The sequence below is a fragment of the Stomoxys calcitrans genome, chromosome 1 (genome assembly GCF_963082655.1).
Source record: "Stomoxys calcitrans chromosome 1, idStoCalc2.1, whole genome shotgun sequence".
NCBI classification, from domain to species: Eukaryota; Metazoa; Arthropoda; class Insecta; order Diptera; family Muscidae; genus Stomoxys; species Stomoxys calcitrans.
In genome coordinates, this window is record NC_081552.1 from 261,292,409 (window position 1) to 261,302,450 (window position 10,042).

Below are 10,042 nucleotides of genomic sequence, written 5' to 3' on the forward strand. Positions count from 1 at the left end.
ATTCATTATCTCCCGATACCCAACCTGTCCCAAAAACCTGTATTCCTATCCAAACCAAAAAAAAAAAAAAATAAATCCTAGCTTCCCACACCTCTCAATCCAACTTCCCCACACTAACCCCGCTCAAATACCTACATACCTACCTATATATCCAATCAAACTCTAACCGCAGCCGGACGCTATCTACCAACCTGCATAAACCTCTCTCTCGCTTTTTCTGTGTAAAAAAAAAAAAAATCGAATCGAATCGAACAAACCGATCAATGACAATGTAAAAGAAAGTGAATGTGAGTTACAAAGCCACTGCAACAAATTGTGTGTATCCAAGCTCCAGATCCGTAATCTTAAAGGAATCTCCCTACATTAGTTTTAGTTATTGTTATTGTATACTAGGTTTTTTTCACTCGCTCTCTCTCTCTCTCTCTCTGTCTGTCTATTTATTATTTAAATTGCTCATAATAAGTTATAAGTTATTACCTAGACATATATTTTTGTATTCTTAAGCATATTTATTTTTAGTCAGAGAATTTATTTTTCAAAATAAATAATTTGACGTTATAGAAAACATAAGGGACCAATATTCAATACTCTCAAAGACTTCAGTTATCTTTTATTTTAGCTAGGGATTATCCAGGCACTGCAATATTTTGCTCAAGCACACTCCTGCATATCAAAAAACAGTCTACCACTATTCTCCTCTATATCTCTCTTTCGCTCTATAAATGTTATAATCTTTTCTTTCCTCTCTCTCTCTCTCTCTCTCTCTCTCTCACTGTCTGTATCCACAATTTATTTTTTATCTCTCGATGAAATATATTCTCGATATCTGGGACTCTCCTCTATTCTTCTTTCTACTGTGTTTATTTTCTTGTTGTCATTCTATTAAGTTTTCGACGACACAGGAGAACCATTTGTCTTTAAAGCACTCGAGCCCCTGAACTCGCACCAAACCAAACCCCATGAGCTTCTTCACTGACTCCTCAAATACACTTACACACCCACACACGCACACTCACCGCACACTTTATAAGCACCAAAAAAAAAAAACTGTAATCGATCACCATAATGAACGATCTATCACCGGTTCACCTATTTTCTCTCTTTCTCACCTTTATCTCTCTTTCTGGAATAAATGAAGATAAGTCAAAACAAAAAATGTAAACGCCCCCATCCACCCAATATAATTTTTTTCATATTTGACCACATTACGGCATTGAAAAGGAGTTTCGGAGCCTCTTATTAAAAAGCTTTTACTAACCCCCACATACCAATAAAATGAATTTAATATTTTGTGTGTTTTGGTTTGCTTTTTGGTGATGGCTGGCTTCAGCTTTTAGCTTTTTTCTAATCCTATGTATATGTGTAAATACCCTCTCTCTCTCTCTGTCTCTCTTTGTCTGTCTCTTCTGTACTTATGTATGTGTATATAGAGTAATGAAATGTGATACTCATATTAACGACGATGACTATTAATATGTTCACTGAATTGTAGTCGTACTCATCACTGTTAGTTGAGTGAGTTAGAGTCTTACATACTTATGTAGTTACTTATCTTGTATGTATAGAGTAATCGATAACTATTGACCCACCCCACCCACTCAGCACAACCATGCCAACGGTACTAATCGATTATTTTACCTTTTCTTCTTTTATTGCCTGTGTGGCATTTTTCCCCTCTTATAGATAATGGTAATTATGAAGATGGTAGATATAAAGGTGAGTTAAGAAGAGTAGATTTCCTTTGGGAATGCGGTGACTAACTGCGGTATCTCTTTATTCGACGACAGGCATTCAAGAGGGTAAATACTATCACGATGATTCTGGTAAATATGTTCACATTGAAGGCCCAACTGGTCCACCAGCCCCACCATACGTTCACGTAAAAGGACCCGATGGTGGTTTCGGAGGCAATGGCGGTAGAGGAGGAGAAGGCGGCCGAGGCGGAGAAGGCGGCCGCGGTCCAGGAGGACCAAAGGGCCCAGGCGGTCCAAAGGGCCCACCCGGTAAGTACCAAAGATAATCGCCCTCTCACCTTTCAAGCGGAAGACTTACCACAATGATGTGTTGCTTACAGGACCTCCCGGTCCACCAGGACCTCCAGGACCTCAAGGTCCCACTAAGCCAGGACCCGGTGGCCCATACGGTCCACCAGGACCACCCGGTCCTCTAGGCCCAACCAGACCAGGACCCCCAGGACCACCCGGTCCACCAGGCCCCACCAGACCAGGACCCCCTGGACCCCCAGGCCCACAAAGACCTGGACCCCCAGGACCTCCAGGCCCCACATATCCCGGACCTCCAGGCCCCACCAGACCAGGACCCCCTGGACCACCCGGACCACCAAGTCCAGGCAACAAGGGATATCTTCCACCCGTAAAAGAAGATCCCAAACATTCCACATTCAAGAATAATGGCTACTTGCCACCAAACAAGGGTAACAATCTAAATAATAACAATAAAAAATTCGAATCATATTCTGTAGATGTAGTTGCTCCACCTCCAACGAATACCAATAAGCAGACGACATCTTTTGTGTCCAATTATACACCCACAAATGATAATGACAAGGCACAAAAGAAGGTCACAAGCATCACTAGCACCACCACAACTTCTACTTCTAGCTCCACTAGTAGTAATCCTTCTTTAAATAGCAATAAGCCTAGCAAATCAAGTCAAAATAATTATGATGAAAAAACTTTTAATCAAGTACTAACCTATATTCCCCCTTCTTCTTCCCCTCCCACTCCCACACCATTCCATAACCAACAATACAACCAACCACCACAACAACAACAAATAATCCAAACTACCACGACCAATAAATTTGGCAATACCAAGGCCCCGGATATCACTATTGAAAAGGACAATTACTCTAAGACCCATACAACAACAACAACGACGACGACAACAACATCAAATCAAAATTACGGTAATAACAGAACTCCAGGTTTGAATAATGAAAAGACTTATGTGACCTACACTAGCCCCAATACCAATACCAAAACAAATACGAATACGAATACTTACACCAACACCAATACGAATACGAATAAGGACAGTGGAAAAGTGTCGACCGTGACCAGCACTACTACTTCCAAGACTTCAGGCTACACGCCTCCACAAACCAGCGGTTTTGAAAAAGTCGTTACCACCACCTATGGAGGTGGTGGTGGTGGTGGAGGTGGAGGTTCTGCCGTTACTGGCAAGATCAGTACTACCACAACCACCACTAGTAATACCAACACCAACACTTACCCCGGTCAAGGCTTCCGCAAGGATACCGTTGTCGAAAAGGTCACCGGTAACTATATAAGTAACAATGCCTACATCAATCGGGCACCTGAACAAAAGACTCAGACGACAACGGTAAACAAGACACCGACTGTGACTTCAACCTCGACCTATACACAAACTCCCTCAGTGACGGGAACAAATACACCCATTTCCGGATCCTATATTCAAAGCACACCAGAACAAAAGACTCAAACCTATACCCAGACATCTAAAGTAACGGATACCAAGACTTCGACAGTGAGTCAAAATACCAATCGAGGAACCCAGACGCAGACCTACACACAGACACCGGCAGTGAGTGTGACCAAGACAACCACCACTCAGACGCAAAACAGTAATCGTACACCCGACCAAAGGACCCAGACCTATACACAGACTCCTGCAGTGACAGTTAGTAAGACTCCAACACAGCAGACACAGACGTACAAACAGAACGTTATTACCACCAATACCAATAGCTATCAGACACAACAGAATATAACTCCACGTCCCAATTCTCCATTTAAACAGACAACAGATAACCAATGTCCGTGCCTAGCTGATAAGGCTCATTCATCAACATCCTCCACTTCCTATCCTTCCAATCCTACCACTTCCTCCTTCAGCACCAACAGCAACAGCAATCAGCAGCAATTCACTACCACGACCGGCGGCGGATTCGCTGGCCAGGCTTACTTTGGCGGCATTATGAATTCCATGGCTCTTCTGCAACAAATACCCGTTGTTCCTCAAGTGCCCGGATATCCGGCCTTCTATGCACCGGACAAGATTCCCAAGGGTGCTATTGTGGCCTTTATGCCCGTCATCATTTTGCCCGAAGCAGCCTATGCCAATTGCCAAGAGAGCTCGAACAGCAAACAGCCCTTCAATCCGCCACCTCTGGGCGTTCAACCGGCTCCCATACCCTTCGGTTCTAGTTTGAATTCCCTTTTCCCCACGGGTGCCAAGAATGATCAGTGCATGTGCCCTTGTTCATGTACCCAAAACATACCCGATCACAGCCATAAGAAGCGTGATACTATCGTTGCGGCCACCGCTGAGGAGGCTAAACCCGAAGAATTGGGGTCGAAAGCACTAGCGAGCAATGACGACGGTGTGGTGAAAGAGGTGGCAGTGCCAGCATTAGTTGTCGAAAAGGATCCCAAGACCGAAACTCTGTCCCAGAGTGAGGGTGACGACCATAGTGTTAAAACTACAGAAACTACGGCTACCGTTGTGACAAACAAACCCGAAACGACCGATTAACCCATTCTGCCATAATTCATGGGCAATCACATTGCCAACGAAGAAGACGAAGACGACAAAATACGACGTTTGAGTGATGTTCCCCTCAACGAACTACTCCCAATTTCCCAGCTCCTAGCTCCCGTCTTCCTGTCCCACGTATCCTGTCTGTCTACCGTTTCATCGGTCGCTCATCTATCCTAAACACAACCATCCCCTCCAGGACTGCGTCAGATTCCCGATCCTGTTCCCACATCCTCAACCTGGTCCTGCTCCCGAACCGATCCTCAGATCCTCTCTTCCCCATCCCGAGTGATCCTGTACTAACTCAAATGTGCTCAACAATGTAGAAGCAAAAGAATGAAAAATCATACTCACATGTATTCGCTCGCCCTGTGTAAATGTTCTCTTTATTTTACCATCCTCAATTATTATTATTATTATTTTTATTATTATTTTATTATAATTTGTTACTAAATCTATTAAGTATTCGACGAATGAGAAAATCTAAGAAAAACAAAAGCCTCGTATACCAGCCAGCGTAAATGTTCAACGATCTGGCCACGAACCATTTCCGGTCCAGTTAGTGCCCCCCGCCCCTGCTATTGAGAAGGAGATTCTAGCTATCGCTCTGTGCCCACTATCCTACCAATTATCGTATTTAGAAATTGTGAAATGTTGTTCATTATTGTCTACGTAATTGTATTTTTAAATATTATTTTTATTTTGTTTTATCATCATTATCATTTTTTTTTTAATTTCTAGTTAATAGTTTTTATTTAATGCAAAAAAAAAAAAACAAACAACAACCACAAAAAATGCAAAATTTACATCATTAATAATGAAATGCAACTTCTTTTTTTTTTTGTTAATTTTAAAGAAAAATTCCTTTTCTTTGCTTAAACGAAAAATAATAAAAAAAAAAAAAACAACAAAATATAAATAAATTTTGTGAAAAAACTCAAAAAACAATGTAACTGAAATGACTTTTCCTTTTGCCGTGGGTTGTATAACGACGCCGAGTAGTTATAGCTGATAGTGGCAACATTTCTGGTTTCGTTCTTTATTCATTTGTATCTGTGTATGTATGTGTTTTAGTTAAGCTAATGTAGGCTTTGCACGGTGCAAAAGCTCCTTTGCCCTTCATCCTGTTGTTGATTGAGGAAAATTTCGCATATTGTGAACTTCTTTCCAAATCTCTTCATGCTAGTCTAGTTGTTGTTAATAAAGAATGTTGAATGATTTAACGCAAACGAAAAACATCATAGACTTTTTATTGCAAAATGGATATCAACTATAATCTATAATCTTATATATTGAAATGAATCATACACACTGTCCCACATTGGATGTAGTACCTTCTAATGTATGCAGTTATGGATTTTAGGTCCTAAAATGAAAATATTGTTCTTTTTAGTAGCTATATCTAAAAATGAACCGATCTGAACAATATACGACATGGATGTCGAAACGCCTTACATAAGTCACTGGGTTAAATTTCAGTGAAATCGGATTAAAAATGCGCCTTTTACGGGTCCAAAACCTTAAATCGATAGATTGGTCTAAATGACAGCTATATCCAAATCTGAAGCGATCTCAGCCAAATTGAAGGAGAATATCGAAGGGCCTAACCCAACTCACTGTGCCAAATTTCGGCGACATCAGACAATAAATGCGCCTTTTATGGGCCCAAAACCTTAAATGGAAAGATAGATCTGTATGGCAGCTACATCCAAATCTGAACCGATCTGCACCATATTGCAGAAGTATGTCAAGGGGCTTAACTTAACTCAGTGTCTCAAATTTCGGCGACACCGGACAATAAATGCGCCCTTTTATGGGCCCAAAACCTTAAATCGAAAAATCGGCATATAGGGCAGCTGTATTCAAATCTGGACCGATTTGGGCCAAATTGAAGAATGATATCGAAGGGCCTAACACAACTCACTGTCCCAAATTTCGGCGAAATCTGACAGTAAATGCGCCTTTTATGGGCCCAAAACCTTAAATCGAGAAATCGGCATATAGGGCAGCTATATTCAAATCTGGTCCGTTTCAGGCCAAATTGACGAAGAATGTCGAAGGTCCTAATATAGCTCACTGTGCCAAATTTCGGCGACATCAGACAATAAATGCGCCTTTGAAGGGCCCAAAACCTTAAATCGATAAATCGGCATATGGGGCAGCTATATCTAAATCTATCGGTTTAGATGCAATATTGCAGAGGTATATCGAGGGGCTTAACCTAACTCACTCTCCCAAATTTCGGCGGCATCGGACAATAAATGCGCCTTTTATGGGCCCAAAACCTTAAATCGAGAGATCGGTCTATATGGCAGCTATATGCAAATCTGGACCAATCTGTGCAATATTGCAGAAGTATGTCGAGGGGCTTAACTTAACTCAGTGTCTCAAATTTCGGCGACATCGGACAATAAATGCGCCTTTTATGGGCCCAAAACCTTAAATCGAGAAATCGGCATATAGGGCAGCTGTATTCAAATCTGGACCGATCTGGGCCAAATTGAAGAATGATATCGAAGGCCCTAACATAACTCACTGTCTCAAATTTCGGCGAAATCTGACAGTAAATGCGCCTTTTATGGGCCCAAAACCTTAAATCGAGAAATCGGCATATAGGGCAGCTATATTCAAATCTGGTCCGTTCCAGGCCAAATTAACGAAGAATGTCGAAGGTCCTAATATAGCCCACTGTGCCAAATTTCGGCGGCATCAGACAATAAATGCGACTTTTATGGATCCAAAACCTTAATTGGAAAGATAGATCTGTATGGCAGCTACATCCAAATCTGAACCGATCTGTACCATAATGCAGAAGTGTGTCGAGGGTCTTAACTTAACTCAGTGTCTCAAATTTCGGCGACATCTGACAGTAAATGCGCCTTTTATGGGCCCAAAACCTTAAATCGAGAAATCGGCATATAGGGCAGCTATATTCAAATCTGGTCCGTTCCAGGCCAAATTGACGAAGAATGTCGAAGGTCCTAATATAGCTCACTGTCCCAAATATCGGCGACATCGGACAATAAGTGCGCCTTTGAAGGGCCCAAAACCTTAAATCGAGAGATCGGTCTATATGGCAGCTATATTCTAATCTGGTCCGTTCCAGGACAAATTGACGAAGAATGTCGAAGGTCCTAATATAGCTCACTGTGCCAAATTTCGGCGACATCAGACAATAAATGCGCCTTTTATGGGTCCAAAACCTTAAATGGAAAGATATATCTGTATGGCAGCTACATCCAAATCTGAACCGATCTGCACCATATTGCAGAAGTATGTCGAGGGGCTTAACTCAGTGTCTCAAATTTCGGCGACATCGGACAATAAATGCGCCTTTTATGGGCCCAAAACCTTAAATCGAGAAATCGGCATATAGAGCAGCTGTATTCAAATCTGGACCGATCTGGGCCAAATTGAAGAATGATATCGAAGGCCCTAACACAACTCACTGTCCCAAATTTCGGCGGAATCTGACAGTAAATGCGCCTTTTATGAGCCCAAATTAACGAAGAATGTCGAAGGTCCTAATATAGCCCACTGTGCCAAATTTCGGCGGCTTTTATGGATCCAAAACCTTTTATGGATCCAAAACCTTAATTGGAAAGATAGATCTGTATGGCAGCTACATCCAAATCTGAACCGATCTGCACCATAATGCAGAAGTGTGTCGAAGGTCCTAATATAGCTCACTGTCCCAAATATCGGCGACATCGGACAATAAGTGCGTCTTTGAAGGGCCCAAAACCTTAAATCGAGAGATCGGTCTATATGGCAGCTATATTCTAATCTGGTCCGTTCCAGGACAAATTGACGAAGAATGTCGAAGGTCCTAATATAGCTCACTGTGCCAAATTTCGGCGACATCAGACAATAAATGCGCCTTTTATGGGTCCAAAACCTTAAATGGAAAGATATATCTGTATGGCAGCTACATCCAAATCTGAACCGATCTGCACCATATTGCAGAAGTATGTCGAGGGGCTTAACTCAGTGTCTCAAATTTCGGCGACATCGGACAATAAATGCGCCTTTTATGGGCCCAAAACCTTAAATCGAGAAATCGGCATATAGAGCAGCTGTATTCAAATCTGGACCGATCTGGGCCAAATTGAAGAATGATATCGAAGGCCCTAACACAACTCACTGTCCCAAATTTCGGCGAAATCTGACAGTAAATGCGCCTTTTATGGGCCCAAAACCTTAAATCCAGAGATCGGTCTATATGTCAGCTATATCCAAATCTGGACCGATCTGGGCCAAATTGAAGAAGGATGTAGAAAGGCCTATCGCAACTCACTGACTAAAATTGCAGCAAAATCGGATAATAAATGTGGTTTTTACGGGAATAAGAACCTAAATTGGCGGATCGATCTACATGGGGGCTATATCAAGATATTGTCGGATATAGCTCAACTTCGAAAATAACCTGCGGATGGTCTCTATGGACTCTATTTTTAAAGACTGTAGCATGATTTCAACAGACAGACCAACAGCGGACGGACATGGCTAGATCGTTATCTCGATATAAAGTCTTAGCCCCATAAAAGGCGCATTTATAATCCGATGTAACTGAAATTTGATACAGTGACTTATGTTAGGCTTTTCGACATCCGTGTTGTATATGGTTCAGGTCGGTTTATTCTTATACCCTACAACACTATTGTGGTACAGTGTACTCCAGGATTCACTAATAGAAGGTTAGGTCACATGCAAAACACAAAGTGGATAGGCCCCATAAACATCATTAAGGATGTCAAATCTGACGATTGAAAATGTCATCATATAGGAGAAAACGTAAACAAAGAATGAATGTAAAAAGAGAACAGGTTGACATCCTCAATGCCAAGTACTGCCAAATATTAAAAAAAAAGTATATCGGCTGATCGCTTGGCTTAACCTTATTCAGTGAATCCTGAGTGTACTCTAACTTAGTGAATTAGTTTGTAACACCCAAAAAGATGAGAAATAGCCCCACTGATAAGTATATCGATCGACTCAGAATCACTTTCTGATTCGATATAGCTATGTTCGTCTCTTTGTCTGTCTGACTGTCCGTCTGTCTGTCCGTCTGTCCATGTTAATTTGTGTACAAAATACAGATCGCAGTTTTCATCCGATCGTCTTAAAATTTGGTACAGGCATGTTTTTCGGACTAGAGACGAAGCCTATTGAAATTGGAAAAAATCGGTTCAGATCTGGATATAGCTCCCATGTTTATGTTTATCCGATTTTCAGTTATAATGGAATAAAAATTTCATTTGTTAACCGATTCTCTCGAAATTTGGCTGGAAGGATTTTTTACGACACTCGACGTTACTGGTGAATTTTATGGAAATCGGTTCAGATTTAGATTTAGATTTAGATTTAGATATAGATATATATATAAATATACATTATCTGAGAAGTTTTTCTCGAAATCGGTTCAGAAGAAGATTTGGCTCCCATATATATGTTCGTCAGATTTTGGGTAATTTGCCATAATTTTGTCATCTGTCAACCG

General features: G+C 41.3%; 1 protein-coding gene across 1 annotated transcript in view; it reads left to right on the plus strand.

Annotated features, from left to right (window-relative positions):
* Positions 1-5,372, plus strand: part of LOC106093601 (mucin-2) — a 32,063-nt gene extending 26,691 nt beyond the window's left edge. Inside the window, exons 4-6 of the mRNA XM_059371045.1 lie at positions 1,684-1,716; positions 1,788-2,003; positions 2,075-5,372. Coding sequence (XP_059227028.1) covers positions 1,684-1,716; positions 1,788-2,003; positions 2,075-4,539 — 2,714 coding nt within the window. The 3' untranslated portion in view covers positions 4,540-5,372. The remainder of the gene's footprint in view (positions 1-1,683; positions 1,717-1,787; positions 2,004-2,074) is intronic.
* The last annotated feature ends 4,670 nt before the right edge of the window (positions 5,373-10,042 follow it).